The following is a 20,873-nucleotide window of genomic DNA, read 5'->3' as shown; positions in this document are numbered from 1 at the left end:
TTTCTGCCCCTCTGTTGAAACTTGTGTTTGGGGTAAAACTGAGCTGATTGCCCAAGCATTGTGAAGTCAGGGCGCGAAGCCCAAATCCTGTAAATATTGTAACTACCCTTTTGACTTGCTACTTTGTACCTGCCATGCTTGTTATTTCCTTATTTTGAAAAGAAAATATAACCTTGTTAAATTTTAAATTAATTTTACTTTCGTAGCTTGAGACCCGTTCACACCCGCACCTTCTTTCACCTCTACCTACCACGGAAAGCTCCGTAACATAAAGTATCGGTTCGGAAACATATTATTTCAATCTGTTGGCACGGGTTACAAGCATGTAGATTGTACAGGAGAGGACTACTATGCAAGATGATTACAAAATGCTGAACCGAAAAAATAATCGTGCTACACACATGATAGGGAATGGAACCCAGGGGTTATGTCTTATCATAAGGACAAAAGGATGAAAGGACTCTTCCTCCACCTCCTCCTAGGGCTAATGGGCTAAAGGGCAAAAGGGCTCCTCCACCCCCTCAACACGCCCTCCTCCTCCCGGAAGGAGTTAGCTTATGTTGGTACATTTTTAACAGCAGCAACACCCTCATCGATTGTTATCAGCAAGAACGCTTCTACTTTGTTAAGTGTAGCAAATTAATCTCTATTGGTAAATGGTTTTGTGCTCAGAACCTAAGACATTCATACCACACATAACAGGAAATGGAACCCAAGGATCACGTCTTATAAGAATTACCTAATAAAATCCCCGACCTATTAGTGGTGCGATGAGTTGTGTTTTCCTAACAGAAATCAGTATCTGCTTCGTTGTTTTGAGTGTTTGGAACACTGAACGTTTGAAGAAGGTAGCAGTGAGGTTAGCGATGTTCTGTTGTTGGATTTTAAATTGCGCGCTACAACATGCATAAGGCGGCAGCTTTGAGGTTTAGCGCTGTAAAGATGGCAACAGTGAGGTTAGCGATGCTCTATTGTCCTTAAAAGTGAGGTTAGGGTCCGTCAAGATGACAGCTGTCAAAAAAGCATGTGGCTTTGTTTACAAACAAGTGCACGTGGTCGTGACGTCACGGTCTCGTGGTATGCTGCGTCAGCACTTGAAGTTCAAAATCAGCGCCTACGTGGAAAGAACTCGTCAAAAGCACAAAGATAATCAATTCTAAGCTCTACGTCGCTAAGAACAGCATTAAGAATAGCTGTTTAAAAATCTTGTAAACAGAGCAGCAGTAAGAATAGCGATGTTTAAAGCGTGTACACATTACGTATCGATAATGCATGCATCGACTATCGTTCTAAACTTCTTCCGATAGAGCATGTAGCTATCGCATATGTGTATTGCTTCTATGTGCACGAACTTAAAGCACAAAGAATAGCTATGTTTAAAAGCGTGTACACATCACCTATCGATTCTGCCGGCATCGACTATCGTAGTAAACTTCTCCCGCTAGATTGTGCTAAAATTGTATAAGTGTGTTGCTATCTTAGCCGTTGCCTACAAGATATACAAGGCCGGGACATAGCTACTAATTTGTCGCTGAAAACGTGGCCCGACCATGTTCACGGTTTGGCCGCTAGATGTCAGGTTTTCGTTCTGTTCCTGGCGGACTTTAATATTGTGATATGCGGAGTAATTGTGATGCTGTGTTGATTTTGTGCAATTTATTTTGAATATTGTTTCTGTCGGTGAGTGTCTGTGAGGTTGAGAAGAAGGTGCACTGTTGTGTACCTCTCTATTTCGGATGACACTAAAAAAGCATGAAAATTGACGTTCCATAGTTTCCTTTCCGAGTGCGGCTTAAGGGAGAAATGGAAGCAAACTATTTATAGGCAAAGTGATATAGTAGGATCTCTTTAGGTACCTAGCAATTCTTCTCATGGAACAGATTTCAGTGTAAGCACAGCAATCAAATTTCTTTGTTTTCATCGTGTATCCTGTTCACAAACAGGAAAATGTCAAAACAGGAAGCGTACAGCTCCCAAAAATGATGTATTGCCATCAAAATTTAGTAAAAGTTCCGATTCAGATAACGATGAACATACCATATTGCACCCGCCCCCTCCCTAAATGGCACCGGCATGGAATCTACAGGGTCGCACATGGGTCAAGAAGTATGAAATAAATAGGCGCTGAACTAAAGTAAACTTTAAGGCGTACAGGGGAGGAGAAGCGGGGCATACATAACTAAAATGAGAACACATTCGAATTAAAATATTTGACTCACACACCGGTTTATTCAGCCTTAATGATGATGGGAAATGGCGCACTAAATAACACTAATGAATTACATTAAAATTTATAAATGTTTGTTGTGATTTGTGAGGTGGACATCTGTCCGTTATACTTGATAGAAACGAGTACGTTTATCGCGAAGCGATGTATCGTGACATATGGCGAATGGTAATTTTATCATAACACTGAGGCTATATTATCGCTAACACATAAAACTAACATGCACCCGACAACACGTCTGAGCAATCCCTATTCTAATGAAGACCTAGATTTCCCAATGAAATGACATAAAAAATACACACATATGATACAACACCTGGGTTCGAACGGACCCTCGCTATTATAGACATCGCCAAGCTGATGGACAGAACCACCACTGGCCTTATGTACAACCACACATGACATAAAGAACACATAAATGATACATGATATGCAACAAAATACGTAAAAGGCACTTTGATCTTTCTTCTGACGCTGTAGGCCTCCAATGCCTACGTTGAGCATCGAACTTACAACCTCTTGCGATGAAGGCAGGGTCCTGTAATCCCTATCTGTATTATACTCGAACAATTAACAATGATTCATTGGCAAACATTATCATTATCGGCCGGGTCGCTTGTTAATTATTACACTGCTCTGCCGTGTTAGATAAATCACATTATTTCGCCGTTCAAAGAAGCCAACTTCTCTTTAACAGCAATGTCCCTCCTTCCTCAGCTGACGGGACACCCCAAACAAAAAAGAAAGGAAACACAACTGGGCAAGGCCAGACGAAATGCTCCCCATTCCACACTCGGTCGACAACCCACCATTAACAGGCGTAACATTTCCTTTTCAAAAGGAAACAGTAACACTTCACTCGGAAGTACATCTACAATAAACTGCGGTCTTAAAAGACTCGCGCAAATCACCTTGAATTCAACACATATTTACCCAACAGTATCACGTCACTTTCACAACGCGACTCCGGTATTACAATGGTAATCTTTGCCCGATTGTTATTATTATTATTATTATTATTATTATTATTATTATTATTATGATTCCTGCCGCCCTACATGGCTTACCCGCTACATTACTTATACATGGTCATCGTGCGGAATCTATTCAACAATTACAACACAATTAAGTACTCGCGCGGCAATTAACATCTGATTACTGACTGCTAATTAATCGATGGTCAGCACATGGCCACTTTATCGTCACACGGCATTACATTCATTAATTAATTAACATGCACACGGATTGAGATTTGACACACGCATTATGATCACTTCCTGGTAAATTTAATCACATAATCAATTTAATCTTATCACTTCCTATCTAAGTATTTCAAAGGGTGGAGTTCTTCTTTGGCTGTCAGTTCGGCCGCTGTGCCTCGTAGTTACGTGCCTTACGCACTGTAGTACTTACCGTTTTACTTGCCATACACTTATCAAATTAATGAATACTCTAATAACTACTCTCACTGCACTCCCCTAATCTAATTACTCCTGGTCTTCTGACGCCAATAAACAAACAGAATCTCCCAAGAAAGAAATAATTGAATAAATCTCTATCCCCTGAAAAGCTAAAGTATTATGTTCCCTAAATTATTTACAATCAATTACTCAGACCTGTCGCCGGTTTCCTAAACTAAGAATTAATAACTACGCGCCCATCTCGGCGCTCTATTTTAACAGGACTACATCTTTAATTTCTTATAGCGTCAGTTTACAATAAATATTCCCATTCCCTCTATGCATGCCAGATAATAAGGCTTTGTACTCATCTCTATCACATGATGACACCTTCGTCAGCTCAGGAGGTCCATCCTGAGCTTACTCCTCCTCCATGGGCACCACGGTGATTACTTTCATTTCCATTCCATCTTGAAGTTGAAGATCCATAGTTCGATGCTGGTGGAGCCGCTGGCAATTAATCCTGTACACACACAACGTCACTGTTTAATTCACACTCCGGTTAACAGCGTTCAATGTGAACGTCCGGTCACGATCTCGTAAGCGACTACGTAAGATTATTGTACTATAGTAATGATAGTAATATTACTTTACACATCACGGTTTTATAAAAAGTTAACACAGCCGTCACAGAGATCAAAACTATACACTGTTTATGCGAATTGTATTATTTCACTTAAATGGGAGTTAACTTCACTTAAACAAAGAACTAACGAGGGCTTAACCGAGCATAGCTTCGCCGTGGATGAGCCGCTAACCCCGAGTGACGCTTGTCCCTTACTGCAGTAGTTTTTACAAGGGAGCGATACCCCTTCCACTAATTTGCGTAGCGCCTATTCCCGGCGTACTCGAGGTATAATAGTACGGTTAATCGGTGACCAGTATTTAGTTGATGCGATTGAGACATAACCACTCACTTATCCTTCGGCGAATCTCCTTAAATTAAATAAAATCTCTCCTTCTTCCCCCACCCTGCGTGGTGAACTCCCTTTCTCGAGGAGGTGTCGTGAGAATAAACAGATGGCCCAGTACTTTTCCACGCAGAAACCACACAGTATTCTTTCTTCTTCTGAAAGTTATCAAGGAAGAGGACATTAAACACTCTAAATAAATGTCCCAGTGACATTTATCCCTTTTAAATCGGGAGACGACCCCATAATTCGAGTTTCATTAATTTTCTAGATCGTAGGTAATTAAGTTGGCTAGTCCGAGTCCAAGATGGCTCCTATATTTCGTTTCGAAAAAGTTGGTTTCCCCTCGTTCTGTGAGTCTTGAGGAGGGATGTCTTCTCTCGAGTGATGTCACGGGGAATCCCCATTCATAACTCCTCCCGGGTCTAAGTTGGCTTGGCTTCATCTGCGGGCCCCCGCCACACAAAGGACAATACTGCGCAATAAGTTTCAGACAAAGAAATCTCGTAGAATAATTTTTTTAAAGACACAATTTATCTCAATGGTATGAATATTAATTAGTTTCGGCATTACCTCTATTAATGATATGAATATTAATCAGTTTCAGCATTGTTTCCCTTAAATAGCATTGCGTCGGTTTTTCCCTCGGACTCAACGAGGGATCCCACCTCTACCGCTCAAGGGTAGTGTCCTGGAGCACCAGACTTTGGGTCGGGGGATACAGCTGGGGAGGATGACCAGTACCTCGCCCAGGCAGCCTCACCTGCTATACTGAACATGAGCCTTGTGGAGGGATGGGAAGATTGGAAAGGACAGGCAGGGAAGATGGAAGGAATCGGCCGTGGCCTTAAGTTAGGTACTATCCTGGCATTTGCCTGGAGGAGAATTGGGAAACCACGGAAAACCACTTCGAAGATGGCTGAGGTGGGAATCGAACCCACCTCTGCTCAGTTGACCTCCCGAGGCTGAGTGGACCCCGTTACAGCCCTCGTACCACTTTTCAAATTTCGTCGCAGGGCCGGGAATCGAACCCGGACCTCCGGGGGTGACAGCTTATCACACTAACCACTACACCACAGATGCGAACACAAATTTAATTTTACGGGAAGAAAAAAGAGAAATACGATGAAACGACGCTAAATATTTGCGTAACGGGCATAGCATCGCTCACCAAACAGCGGCTTCAATACGAATGTCAAAATATCAGATGTGCGGAGGAAGAGATTGGATCGCTGATGATTAGATAAAGTGCGATTAATCCCAAAGGTATTTATGACCGCAATCTGGATCCGCTTATCGGATACTCTGAGGCACAATTAAAGGAATCGCTAAGAAGTGACAAACTCGCTATCAGATTTCTCTGCTTCTTTCGTGAATTACTTATTTCGTTTAAGCATATTGTAAGAAATACGTTGTAGAAAATAAGTCAAACAATTGCTCTTGGTCTATCTTTGATCTCATATCTATTTGCTGCCTTCTGAAATTACTAGTTTTTATGAATTTTTATAGGTTTTCATATTCGAACGTGTTGTAATGAGCGGGCGAGACAGAACAGTAAAGAGAACTCTAGCGGCACTTGCCGGAAGTATCTCGAGGACAAGTCTAGTGTGCTGTATTTCCTGGCCTTGTGTATCTCGTAGGCAACATCTTAGCATAACCTATATGCATGAACATAAAGGACAAAGAATAGCTATGTTCCAAAGCGTGTACACATCACCTATCTATTTTGCATGCATCAACTATCGTACTAAGCTTCTTCCTCTAGAGCATGTAGCAATCGCACGTGTGTTTTGCTAACCTATTTGCACGAACTTAAAGCACAAAGAATAGCCATGTTTAAAAGCCTGTACACATCACCTATCGATGATGCACGCATCGACTATCGTACTAAACTTCTTCCGCTAGATTGTGCTAAAATCGTATAAGTGTGCTGCTATCTTAGCATAACCTATACGCAAGAACTTAAAGTACAAAGAATAGCGATGTTTAAAAATCTTGTGAACATAGCAGCAGTAAGAATAGCCATGTTTAAAAGCGTGTGCGCATCACCTATCAATGATGCATTCATCGACTATTATACTAAACATATTCCACTAGAAGGTACAACGATCGCATATGTGTGTGCTGCTATCTTAGTATGAATATACGCACGAACTTAAAGCACAAAGAATAGCTATGTTTTAAAATCTTGTGAACATAGCAGCAGTAAGAATAGCGATGTTTAAAAATCTTGCGAACATAGCAGCAGTAAAAATAGCAAGGTTCAAATCGTGTACACATCACCTATCAATGATACATGCATCAACTATCGTACTAAACTTCTTCTACTAGAGCGTGCTGATGTAGCATACCACGTGACGGTGACGTTACGACCACGTGCACTTGTTTGCAAACAAAGCCACGTGCTTTTTTGACAGCTGTCATCTTGACGGACCCTAACCTCACTTTTAAGGACAATAGAGCATCGGTTCTGAACACAAAACCATTTAAGAATAGAGATTAATTTGCTATGCTTAAAGTAGAAGCGTTCTTGCTGATAACAATCGATGAGGGTGTTGCTGTTGTTAACAATGTACCAACTTCAGCTAACTCCTTCCAGGAGGAGGAGGGCGTGTTGAGGGGGTGGAGGAGCCCTTTTGCCCTTTAGCCCATTAGCCCTAGGAGGAGGAGGTGGGGGAAGAGTCCTTTCATCCCTTTGCCCTTATGATAAGACGTAACCCCTGGGTTCCATTCTCTATCATGTGTGTAGCACGATTGATTTTTCGGTTCAGCATTTTGCAATCATCTTGCATAGTAGTCCTCTCCTGTACAAGCTACATGCTTGTAACCCGTGCCAACAGATTGAAATAATATGTTTCCGAACCGATACTTTATGTTACATGTTTATGCGATAACTTGTTAAATGTAAGCGGCGTATTTTTTATAGCACTAGGCGTTCTGTTTAATTTTTACTTTCCGCATAAGTTACATGCTTGTAACCCATGGCAACAGATTGAAACAATATGTTTCCGAACCGATATTTCATGTTACATGTTTATGTGATAACTTGTTCAACAAGTAGGGACTTAAATGTAAGCAGTGTATTTCTTATAGCACTAGCGTTCTGTTTAATTTTACTTTCCGCATGAGCTACATGCTTGTAACCCATGCCAACAGATTGACTGATATTTCATGTTTATGCGATAACTTGTTCGACTGCTAGGGGGCTTAAATGTAACCAATGTATTTCTTATAGCACCAATCGTTCTGTTTAATTTCACTTTCCGTGTTTGCGATAATAGAACAGGGTTTGAATCTATGTTTTTTCTATTGTAACTAAACCAGATCATCGTTTACCGAGCGAGTTGGCTACGCAGTATAGTTTTTTCTGTAGTTTTTTAGTTTCGCACAAGACAAATAATAGAAGGTAAATCATTTAAAGTTGTACTTTTGTTGTATTCATATTATCGCTTATCGAGCGAGTTCGCTACGCAGTATGTGCACTGCCTGATGCATAATATCGTGTTGTATGTTCGATAAAGCTATGCCTTATCCGAGCGGGAAGAGGAGGAGGACGTTATAACAACCGCTATCTTGCATAAGCTGTACAGAATTCTCATTATTTTTTCTCAGTTCGAATGCATCTTCTTAGAACAAAGGTATGCCCTGACATGTTCTGAACACATGTTGTATCGAGTACAGTGTTCGATTCTAGTCTTTATTACTTATTTAGTGTTCTGAACACATCAATCAATATTCTGATCACTTGTTGAAGATAACGACATCGAGTACAGTGTTCGATTCTAGTCTTTTTTTTTGTTATTTGCTTTACGTGGCACCGACACAGATAGGTCTTATGGCGACGATGGGGCAGGAAGGGGCTAGGAGTGGGAAGGAAGCGGCCGTGGCCTTAATTAAGGTACAGCCCCAGCATTTGCCTGGTGTGAAAATGGGAAACCACGGAAAACCATCTTCAGGGCTGCCGACAGTGGGGTTCGAACCCACGATCTCCCGAATACTGGATACTGGCCGCACTTAAGCGACTGCAGCTATCGAGCTCGGTGATTCTAGTCTTAATCACTTCTTTTGTGATCTGACCTTCTTAGAACAAAGGTATCCCCTGACATGTTCTGAACACATATTGTATCGAGTACAGTGTTCGATTATAGTCTTGATCACTTATGTAGTGATCTGAACACATCAAACAATGTTCTGAATGCATGTTGAAGTTAACGACATCGAGTACAGTGTTTAACTGTATTCTTGTTATGTTTCAATCACTTCTTTTGTGATCTGCAAGTCTAAACATGCACAATGATGTTATCGCTGCACACTCTTGCGTTCGCGATGCAGGTTTAAACTTGTTCGATAGAGATATAAAGCTATGCCTTGACATAGGAGGCAGAGGAGGTGGAGGAGGAGGAGAAAGATGAGGCCTTAACAGCCTATGAATAGCCGCCATTGTTTAAAAAAGCACGTAGAACTTTTTAAATTACCCGCCACCACATTTCAAAGGTATGAGGTTTAGTGCTGTAAAGATAGCAGCACTATGCTCTGTTGATTAAAGATGGGAGCTGTCAAAATTACCCACCACCACATGTATAAGGATGAGGTTTAGTGTCGTAAAGATAGCAGCACGGTGCGCTGTTGTTTAAAGATGGTGGTCGACAGCTATCAAAACCACGTAGAATTGTTTCAAATTGCGGCTACCACATTTCAAAGGTATTAGCTGAAGATGACAGCACGGTGCTCTGTTGATTAAAGATGGCGGATGACAGCTGTCACGTGACATTGCCGCCACTACATTTCAAAGGTATTAGCTAAAGATGGCAGCACGGTGCTCTGTTGATTAAAGATGGTCGCTGTTGAAAATAACGTAGCTTTGAAGAGCACGTGGAATTTCAAAATGCCCTCTACCGCATGCATAACAGCAGCCGCCATTTTGCGCAGTAGCCTCTAAACTAACTTTCATCATAAGAGCCTGTGTATAACCGCCATCTTGTACGAGCACCCCTAGGCCGTCTAACAAGGAGCTGTGTACAGCCGCCATCTTGTCGCTGCCATCTTGCGCAAGCATCCCTAGGGCGTCTCATAAGAGCCTATATATAGCAGTCATCGTGTGCAGTGTGCAAGCACCCTTAAGCAGTCTCATAAGAAGCTACGCATAGCCGCCATTTTGTGTCCGCCATCTTGCGCAAGCATCCCTAAAGTGTCTCATAAAAGCAGCAGCCATCTTGTGCAAGCACCCTTAAGCAGTCTCATAAGAAGCTATGTAGAGCCACCATCTTGTAGAATTAGATAGCTGTCAATGCCAAAGGGCCTAAGTAGGAACCGAACCGTTGATCTCATCATTAGACTACTTTTTCCTTATGCTATCATGTTCCTGATTCTGCGAACCTGGGTATTAGGCAGAAATATTTTGTCTGTTTTGCTCTACGACGCACCGTTTTCGAGACATTTAACATTTTGCATTTAAGCCCTAAATTTAATGAATCGAACCAGCACGGCACGTTGTCTCTAAGCTAGCTTTCTTGATAAGAGCTGCAGCCATCTTGCGCAAGCACCCATAAGGTGTCTCATAAGTGCCTATGTATAGCAGTCATCTTGCAGCCACCATCTTGCATAAGCACCCGTAAGACTTCTCATAAAGAGTCATGTATAGCCGCCATCTTGTGTAATTGACGTCGGGAATTGCATCCGGCCGTAACTGATGTTAGGCCCCTTCAATTAGGTTAGACTTGCTCTCTTGTGCGTTAAAACTTGGGTTAATCCCCTCTAAGATAGCAGATGTGAGGTTAGGCGGTGTCTCATAAGGAGCTATGTATAGCCGCCATATTGTGCAATTGGCGCCGGGAAGGGCATCCGGCCGTAAAACTGAGGTTAGGCCTATCCATGGGATTAATCCTGCTGTTTGTGCGTCAAAAGTTAGGTTAAGCCCCTCCAAGATAGCAGATGTAAGGTTAAGCTCACTCTCTTAGGCGTTAGGAAGGGCATTCCGTCCTAAAAGTGAGGTTAGGCCCTTCCATGAGGTTAGGCTAGCTCTCTTACGCATATATAGTTAGGTTAATCCCCTCCAAGATGGCGGATGTGAGGTTAGGGTCGCGCTCTTAGCCGGCGTGAGGAGGAGGCCTCTACGGAGAGCGTGTGGAAGATGTGGTGGAGGAGGCCTCTGCGGAGGGCCTGTGGAGGTGAAGGCGGCCGAATCCCTGACTTATCTACTGCCTTCTAATCTCATTTCTTGATATAAAATCATCTGCACCGGGCGAGTTGGCCGTGCGTGTAGAGGCGCGCGGCTGTGAGCTTGCATCCGGGAGATGGTAGGTTCGAATCCCACTATCGGCAGCTCTGAAAATGGTTTTCCGTGGTTTCCCATTTTCACACCAGGCAAATGCTGGGGCTGTACCTTAATTAAGGCCACGGCCGCTTCCTTCCAACTCCTAGGCCTTTCCTATCCCATCGTCGCCATAAGACCTATCTGTGTCGGTGCGACGTAAAGCCCCTAGAAAAAAAATCATCTGCCACCTTCTCCAGATCTAACACATTAAGAGCCTCCTTGCATTCATTCCGAACTCCACGTTTCAGTTTAAAGGGGCTTAACATCTAGGTGGAGATTTTTAGCTGGGCAAAAGGAGACTCTCCTCCCCCCCCAACCCGACCCCCCCCCCACCACCACCAGTCGGCACCACTGCTAGAGGCTGATGCCCTCTCTCAGGCCAGGAGATGTGTTGGAGTGATTTGAGGCAGGGAGAAGGATAATAGGGAAGCAACCGCAGCCTTAGTGAGGAAAATGGAAAACCACAGGAAACTGTTCTCAGGACTGCCGACGGAGGGACCATCCCACCGTCTCGCGAATGTAGAGCTCTGTTTCAAGGCATAACTACTCGTTCTAACATAGTATTATTAACGACCTCTTATGATGTACTGCATAGTAGTGTGATTGTAAGTAAACTCGTGTCCTCATCCCGAGGTGGTGCAGCTGTTTTCAGGCACACCCCCAATGGAGGTGAGCTGCATGTACCATATTAACCACATACCAGCCCTCCTGCCATTCTTAAATCTCTCGCAGTACCGGGAATCGAACTCAGGTCTCCGAGGACGGCTGCTAATAGTGCTAACCGTTACGCTACCTAGGCGCACAGTAGTGTGATTGAAGGTACTTATCTGAAGCTTTTGTGTCAACAGGGACGTGGTTAGCTCAGTGTCTTAGCGGCTGATTTTCCATCTGGAAGAATGAGGTTCGAATCCAAGTCGATCGTGGGTTGAGATTTTCATCATAAAAGTCACGTGGCATCAGGAAGGGCATCTGACCTTAAATTAAAAACCAAACTGAGCCTGGGTGACTCCAGCTACCCCAGAAATACCTGGGATCCTTTGCTGGCGAGACCTAGTGTTTACAGTGTACTATATCTTCTGGTATGGACTAAAGCAATTTATCCCTGGCTTTGATAATGCGGTGGTGGTAGTGATTATTATTTTAATAGGAAATACAACTAGGCAACCATCCTCTATGCAACAATAATTAGAGAAAAAAAATGTAAGGGACCCGACACTTCGAAAAATGAAGATATCGGTCAAAGGGAGCTAAGGGCCAGGAAAATGAAAGACTCCCCTAGGATTCTCAAACCTAATACCGTCGGGGTCGGGAAAGAACAAGAGTTGACCAAGGAAGGTCGGGTAAGATAGATGAAAGCGAGGAGCCTGGCACAAGTAAGTGGAAGCAATGCCAGAACTCCGCTAAAGGCGCCGTGGTCGCCAAATCGCGCTACCAAGTTGAGAGCCCCTGGGACCCCTTTTAGTCGCCTCTTACGACAGACCCCCACCCACATGGGGAGAAAGTGACTGAGGTATGAGCAATTCCTTATGCAGTCTGTCCCTGCTATGAATGGTGTGAAAATGATGCTCATAATATCGGTTGGTGTATGCATTTCAGCGGGTATGGCAGACTGATAATAGCAACTCCTGGCTCAGTGAGGAAAGAAACAGGAAAACACCTCACTCCTCATTTCTCTAGTACCCATCTTGGGTAATGCCAGCTAATGGTGGAGCTATTGAGGATCCAATAAACCTTCGGGCTAAGGACTGAACAAACAAATAAACAAACATTCATACATACAAGCTGAAGAAAGTTAAGTTATTTGAAGCTTCCGTAGAAGCTTTTACCAAATGCATATGCCACGTGTGGGGAAAGAAACAGGTGTTCCATATTGGGTGAAGACATCCTTAGTAACTCCGCCTTTAATTTGAAAAAAACTTTTACCATGAACATGGCCGCATCTCACACTCCCTGACCTGGGAGAACGTACTATATTGTAGTTATTGTTACCTTCCTTCAGTCATCAACATCTACAAAGGTAATGGGTGGGTGAGCTATCGTATGGCGGTCTCAGCCGAGCTGGGATAACGGTGAAGCTGTCGGCCCCTTCGCACTTGGCTTGCGGTGAAAGTACCACCAGCCGTTACGCTCAGTGCAGGGCCTCTTCGAACACAGGTCTGAGGCTGCTCCAAGTCTTGTCAGTCAGTTTGTGTCCACAAAATGGCCAATGAAATAGTGATATCTGTTTGTTTAACAACAGTGACGTTGTTTCTGTGTATGCTCAATGTTCCAAACACTAGCGCATTGAAGACAATGTCAGGTAAGTTATAAAATTTATTTTAAAATGGATGTTATTCATTATTCTGTACTTTTTTATGTTTAAATTTGTCATGTAACATGCTGATCGCACCTAGCCATATGGAAGGAAGGTAAGAAGAGAAGGAAACTAAGTTTATCAGTCTAGTCAGTGTGTGATGTGATAAGAATTTAATTTGGCTTACTCTCATTCTTATCTTTTATCACCGACACATATTTTCTTTGTTTGTAATAATCTTTGCAGGTGGTTAACAGGATGCATTCTGATTAAACCGGCATTGTCATATATTTCAACCGTACCACACTTCAAAGATATAAATGTTGTTTTAAGGTAATGAAAGCATGTGAAAAGTGAATACACATCGGTACAGTGGACTCGGTGATATAGGTCATAGCTTATATTCATGCGAAGTTTGAAACCCTACTGTCATGAGCAACCTTTGTTTGCGACCTGATTCGTACCCCAAGCCAACGGATCGCTGAACTGACAATGATGGTGCGGTGTCCCGATTCCGCTCCTCCACCAGACTAGAGCGCGTAGGCATCCTCTTCTTAGTACTGACCAACCGGAGTGTTGTTTAATATATATATATATGCTTTACGTCGCACCGACACAGAAAGGTCTTATGGCGACGGGACAGGAAAGGCCTAGGAATGGGAAGGAAGTGGCCGTGGCCTTAATTAAGGTGCAGCCCCAACATTTGACTGGTGTGAAAATGGGAAACCACGGAAAACCATCTTCATGGCTGCCGACAGTGGGGTTCGAACCCAGTCTCCCGGATGCGAGCTCACAGCTGCGCGCTCCTAACCGCACGACCAACTCGCCCGGTGTTGTTTAACTAAGAATATAATTAGGAATCTGGTGTTTTTATCAGAATAAATCACAGCCTTTGTTTGAGGGAAACAATATAAATATGCTCCTTAATACTACACGTTTCTTGGACCCTTGTCGCAGTGACCGACTGCAGCTCTAGAGACAGGATTGGGTGTTCGGTAGCGAGTTCGTTGTATCGTACCATCTCAAAAGTCACTGTCTGAAGCGGGCTCACCACTTTTTCAAAACTGACCTGGTGACGCTGAGTGAAACCCGTTAGAGACTCCTCCCTCACATGTCTGAAATTCGTGACAGAATTCTGAATTGAATACGGAAGTTCATTAAAAATCAGTTTGCTACTCGTCTAGTGCTTTCGCCACATTGTAGAATATGAATTGCCCGTAAAGTTCTTGGTTCGAACCAGTGTTGTGCAAGACGGTGATTATGCCAAACACACATCGAAATGTTGTTAGTTTTTCTTATTAATGATTTATGCACCCATTTAACAGAATGCCTATCTTTTGTTTATAACATCCGTGTGATTGGCCCGGATTTTTTCACACTCCCCTCAGTGAACAAAAAAGCTGAAATTTTGCGTATGTATGTTTATTGAGTTTTCAGCCCGAAGGCTGGTTGGATCCTCAACAGGTCCACCATTAGCTGTCATACATGGCCTAGGCATGACTGAAGAGGCGTACTAGGGAAATGAGGAGTGAGGTAGTTTCCCGTTGCTTTCCTCACTGAGCCAGAAGTTGCTCTTGCATATCAGTCTGCCAAGCCCACTGAAATGCGTGCATCAACCGATCCTATGAGCGACATTTTCACACCATTCATAGCAGCGACTGGCTGCATAAGGAATGGCATTACTAGCATCACTCATACCTGTCACTTTCATATTGTCAAAGCCAAGGATAAGACTGAGACAGGTCAAGAAAGTAACAAATTTATTCTACCCCATACCAGAAGACATAGTGCACTGTAAACACTGCATGTTGCCAGCAAAGGCTGGTATGTACAGTATATCATACATATGCTCATTTTTCTCAAAGAGCTAAAAATGTTGACATATTTCGAATAGTAAGTAATCCGTTAGCTGTTTTGACCTCACATTTAATCATTCACATCTATCTAAATGTTATGAAATTTTTCTTTGATAGAAACTATCTTTATCATATAATAAATAAATCAAATTTTCATAACGTGAATTCCCCTTACAAGTCGTAAGGTTTTGGTCCAAAAATTGACATTTACCATCTTATCGTTATTAGATTCGTAATTAGATTGATCAGGTTCCTATATGCAGGGGCCAGAAATTGGCGTCGAGGGAGAATATACTGACCCGCAAAACATATCTAGTACCAAGAAAAGTGCCAACAGCGTAGCTATGTTCAGACACCGGAGCCCGTGAGATTTCCGAAATTAAGCAACATTGATATGATCACCACTTGAATGTTGGCTAGAGGAAGAACGGAAGTAAACGCTGGTTCAGGATGCCTGCCCAGTGGCCCCTGGCCTAGGACGCCAACGTCCAGGTTTGAATAAAGCACTTAGATTTTCATGACTAAGAACAATATAGAAATCTTCTTGCTCAACCTATCTTCAGCTTGTATACTTGGAGACCCTGTGGTGCTGGAATTTAAATCCAAGGAGGGGTTCTGTATTGATCATGTAAAGTAAATGGCACTTTTTGAAGGACTGACACTGTATTCGATCCCCCACATCTGAACTCATGAAAAAGCTCGTTTCAAACTCCTTAATGTAATTCATTGGCAAAGACAATCCTTTGGAGCAGTGTTTCGCCGTGAAATCATCTATTGCAACCAAATTATTACTGCGGAACAATATCTCGCTACGAAACTACCACACAGCGTGTATTTGGTATTATTCGTAATATTCGCTATAGATTGCGTGCTTTGATATGGGTTACGAATATTTTGTCCCGGGCGAGTTAGCTGTGCGGCTAGGGGCGCGCAGCTGTAAGCTTGCACCCGGCAGATAGTGGGTTCGAACCCCACTGTCGGCAGCCCTGAACATTGTTTTCCGTGGTTTCCCCATTTTCACACCAGGCAAATGCTGGGGCTGTACCTTAATTAAGGCCACGGCCGATTCCTTCCCATTCCTAGGCCTTTCCTATCCCATCGTTGCCATAAGGCCTATCTGTGTCGGTGCGACGTAAAAAAAAAGTAGTAAAAAATAATATTTTATTAGGATCCGAGTTTCTCTGTTGCGACGGTTTAAAGATTGTTCCAGTATTCGTTCCTACAATTTTGAGCCAGTGAAACAAGCTCTTCTCCAAATCATTACGGATCTACCCCAGTGACAGACAGCGATTCCATTTTGCTGCACAGAATCTCGTATTATAGAGTTTGAATAGTCCCATGATTCCACTTTCTTCTTGGTCACAGAATAATACAGAAAGTATTATTATTTCTTTCTTTTTCTTTCTTTTTTCTTTCTTTCTTTTAATTTGTTTACCTTTCAGGGTTGGTTTTCCCTCAGACTCAGCGAGAGATCCCACCTCTACCGCCTCAAGGGCAGTGCCCTGGAGCATGAGACTTTGGGCCGGAGGGATACAACTGGGAAGGAGGACCAGTGCCTCGCCCAGGCTGCTTCACCTGCTATGCTGAATAGGAGGCTTATGGGAGGATAGGAAAATCGGAAGGGATAGACAAGGAAGAGGGAAGGAAGCGACCGTACCCGTCATTTACCTGAAGAAGTGGGAAACCACTTCGAGAATGGCTGAGGTGGGAATCGAACCCCCATCTACCCATTTGACCTCACGAGGCTGAGTGCACCCCGTTCCAGCCCCCGGACCACTTTTCAAATTTCGTGGCAAAGCCGGGAATCGAACGCGGGCCTGCGGGGGGTGGCAGCTAATCAAACTAACTGCGCTACATCACAGAGGCGGTCATTATTATTATTATTATTATTATTATTATTATTATTATTATTATTATTATTATTATTATTATTATTATTATATTAGGGGCTGTCTGGCAGAGGCGGAAACGGCGTGCTTGGTTCACCCGGAAGGATGTGGGTTCGATTCCCCGTCAGGAAGTCGAAAAATGTAAGAAACGAGTTTTCCATTTCCGGAGGTGCACATGGCCCTGAGGTTCACTCAGCCTACACCAAAAGTGAGTACGAGGTTAATTCCTGGGGGCAGAGGCGGCCGGGCGTAGACCTAACCACTCTACCCCAGCCTTTATCTTCCACCTTCCACCCCTCTAAGGGCCTTCACAGCCTGCTCGGAAATGACTTTGCTTTGCTATTATTATTATTATTATTATTATTATTATTATTATTATTATTATTATTATTATTATTATTATTATTATTATTATTATTATTATTATTATTATTATTATTACGGTCCTCCGTAGCTCAGGCGTGAGCGCATCGGCCTCTCACCGCTGGGTTCTGTGGTTCAAATCCCGGTTGCTCCACGTGAGATTTGTGCTCGACAAAGCGGAGGTGGAACAGGTTTGTCTCCGGGTACTCCGATTTCTCTGTTATTTTTCATTCCAGCAACACTCTCCAATATTATTTCATCTGTCGGTTATTAATCCTTGTCCTACAGGAGTGCGAAGGGCTTCGGCAGCCGGCACAATTCCTATCCTTGTCGCTAGATGGGGGCTTCATTCATTTCATGCCCGACTCGATCGAATGACTGGAAACAGGTTGTGGATTTTCATTTTATTATTATTATTATTATTATTATTATTATTATTATTATTATTATTATTATTAAGTACATGGGGATAAATTTATCCCGTAAAATCAAGTAGCGACAGCAACTCTCGAGCCCTCAACCTTGCAGTAGACAGCGTTAGACGAGGTGGGTAAGACGGGCTGCTTAACTGAGGCGAAACAGGCGTGCACAATTCACCTGGAAGGAAGGTTCGATACCCTATGAGGAAGTCGAAAAATTTATGAAACGAGATTTCCACCTCTGAAGAGGCACGTGATCCGGAGGTTCATTCAGTTTGCACCAAAAATGAGTACCAGGTGAATTCATAGATCCAAAGGCGGCCGAGGCTGCGGATAGTGGAAGGCTTTACCTTCCACTCTTCCAAATGCCTTTCTGACCTGTAAGAAATGGCAGGGGAAAGGGGTAGGGGGTAAGATGAATAAGACAACCATAAATTACTTCTTGTTATTGCTGGAGAGTGTATCACTATTCATGTATCAGGCAGTTGTACGGAGCAGGTGATGGAAATGCGAATCACTGCCGGCTTGGTGAAAGGAACTTCATATTAACTACAATGCAATCACGCCTCGAGAATTTTTGATGACGCAAGTTAGTCATTACCTCGTGATCAGCCGTGTCAGAGGAACAGTATTCTGATTAAGACAACGGTTCTCAAGTTGTGGAGCGCGTCACCTTTGTCATTTAGAGAAGGAGGACGATGAGGCATGGAATAATTAATTTTCCGAGCACTTTAATTTCTATTATAATGAAATTTGGTCGTGTTGTAAGAATTTATTTCCTGGGCTGAGAGACTCAGACGGGTGAGGCGTTAGCCTCTGACCCTAACTTGACAGGTTAATCTTGGATCAGTTCAGTGTTATTTGAAGGTGCTTAAATACGACAGCCTCGTGTCGGTAGATTTACTAGCACGTAAAAGATTTCCTATGGGACTAAATTCCGGCACTTCGGCGTCTCCGAAAACCGTAAAAAAGTTAGTGGGAGGTAAAGTCAATAACATTATTTATTAACAAAGAAGTTAGTAGTTGAAATTATATACACATTAACTGTTATTTTATATAATAACCGAAGAAAAGATGTAAACAAGAATGCAAGTACTTTCTGTTGTTACTGATCCTGCCGACTATTACAGGACTTGTGGAACGGTGTCAGATGGTTCGGTCCCTGGCTATTCTGATTTTCACTAGCTGTTCCGAGCGCGTTGATCTCAATGGGGCACTCATTTAGTGACTGTTATTTTCTCCTCAAACACTACGGATTCGATTCCGGCTGAGGTTGGTGGCTTTTGAAACGTTTTAGGGGCTTTAAACACTGACAAATCTTCACTTATTATTAGTATGATAAGTCATATCTTCCTTCGTCTCAGTAGCAACTTGCATGCAAAAATTCCCAGTTTTTATATTCTCGTGAAGAGGCGCAAGATATAGTCAAACTAGTGGGCGTGGCACAACATTGTTCAGTACCTCGCATGACGTTTGTGGTCCGAGTTGCATTATTTACTCCCTTGATCAATGAATAAACAAAGACTCAAGCTATTCTTTGACTTCATAATTATAACGTAATATCGAATGTATCTCTTAAAATTGTTCAGAAATTTTAAATATGGAAGTTTTCGAAGATGGAACCAAAGAAAGGTCATATTTAATTAAAAATTAAATGGGTTACAAGCAAAAAAAACCCCGATAGGTTATGTAACTTACCTTCTGAAATCTATTAAATACCGGTAATAATGTTGCTTTTTACGTCTCACCACTTTTATGAAAATAGTTTTGTGTGGTTTCCCATTTTCACTTCCAAGCAAATGCCGGGACAGTTTCTATTCATAGGCCACAGCCGATTCCTTCCATCTCCTTACTCAACTACTACTACTACTACTACTACTACTACTACTACTACTACTACTACTAAAAAATTAATTCCTCTTAGACGGTGACGCCGTCTCTCAGGTCAGGAGATTTTTTACGGAGAAGGAGATGTGCGAGAAGGTGAGAGGGTGGTCTGTACTGGGGACTGTCCCGGCATTCGCCTTAGTGAAGGAGAATGGAAAACCACGGAAAACGGTGGGGCCCAGCCCCTCTCCGTCTCCCGAATGCAGAGCCATAGAGCCGCGACCACCTCACCTCTGCTCGGTCGGAATGCAGAGCCGTCGGACCAGCCGAAGACCACTCTGCAACCGCCGACCTCCTTATTCAATGTCGTTCACCATGTTTCATTTTATCTTCATTAGCTTGTCTCCTGGGCGTTCTCACCTCATACCCGACCCCATATCAAAAAACGGGGCTGAGGGCCGCAGACATACATTATTGAAAATGAAAATCTACAGTCTGTTTCCAGTCATTTGACCGGATCAGGTATGGAATGAATGAAGCCCCCATCTAGCGGCGAGGAAAGGTGTTGTGTCGGCTGCCGAAGCTTGTCTCACTCCCCTGGGGAAATGATTAATGACTTGACAGATGAAATGAAATGATACTGGAGAGTGTTGGTGGAATGAAAGATGACAGGGAGAACTGGAGTACCCAGAGAAAAACCTGTCCCGCCTCCGCTTTGTTCAGCACAAATCTCACATGGAGTGACCTGGAATTGAACCACGGAACCCAGCAGTAATAGGCCGGCGCGCTGCCGCCTGAGCTACGGATGCTTCGTAGTCGTACGTTATTATTATTATTATTATTATTATTATTATTATTATTATTATTATTATTGTTACGGAGATATCCGTGGTAGGTAGAGGTGAAAGAAGGTGCGGGTGTGAATGGGTTTCAAGCTACGAAATTAACGTGCAATGTAAAATTAATTTAAAATTTAACTAGGTTATATTTTCTTTTCAAAAACAAGAGATAACAATCATAACAAGTACAGAGTAGCAAAAATGTAGGTACAATATTACTGGATTCGGGCTCAGTGCCCTTACTTCATAACTCTTGGGCAATCAGCCCCGCCTTACTCCAAAAAAAAATTTTAGCCAAGGGGCAGAAAACCCCATTCATGCCCAGGAGCACTGGCTCCAAACATTACACATAAAGCCTGCACGAGGCATACAGAAACAAATTTCAAAGAGCGATCCGCTCTCAAAATTGTAAGCCTATCACAAGGCCACACCAAACTCTACCTTCAAGCTGTCCTCTAAGGACGTATTCACAGGGG

General features: G+C 42.9%; 1 protein-coding gene across 2 annotated transcripts in view; it reads left to right on the top strand.

Moving 5' to 3' along the window:
- The window catches only part of Cht2 (Chitinase 2), a 167,948-nt gene that overhangs the window by 19,288 nt on the left and 127,787 nt on the right, over positions 1–20,873 (top strand). Inside the window, exon 1 of one of the 2 annotated variants that reach the window (XM_067146859.2) lies at positions 13,039–13,210. The exons of the other annotated variant lie outside the window; for it this stretch is intronic. Coding sequence (XP_067002960.2) covers positions 13,111–13,210 — 100 coding nt within the window. The 5' untranslated portion in view covers positions 13,039–13,110. Of the gene's footprint in view, positions 1–13,038; positions 13,211–20,873 lie in introns of those variants that run through there. 2 annotated transcript variants of the gene reach the window in all.

The sequence above is a fragment of the Anabrus simplex genome, chromosome 5, assembly GCF_040414725.1.
Source record: "Anabrus simplex isolate iqAnaSimp1 chromosome 5, ASM4041472v1, whole genome shotgun sequence".
Taxonomy (NCBI): domain Eukaryota; kingdom Metazoa; phylum Arthropoda; class Insecta; order Orthoptera; family Tettigoniidae; genus Anabrus; species Anabrus simplex.
This window is presented reverse-complemented; position numbering and strand designations above follow the sequence as displayed.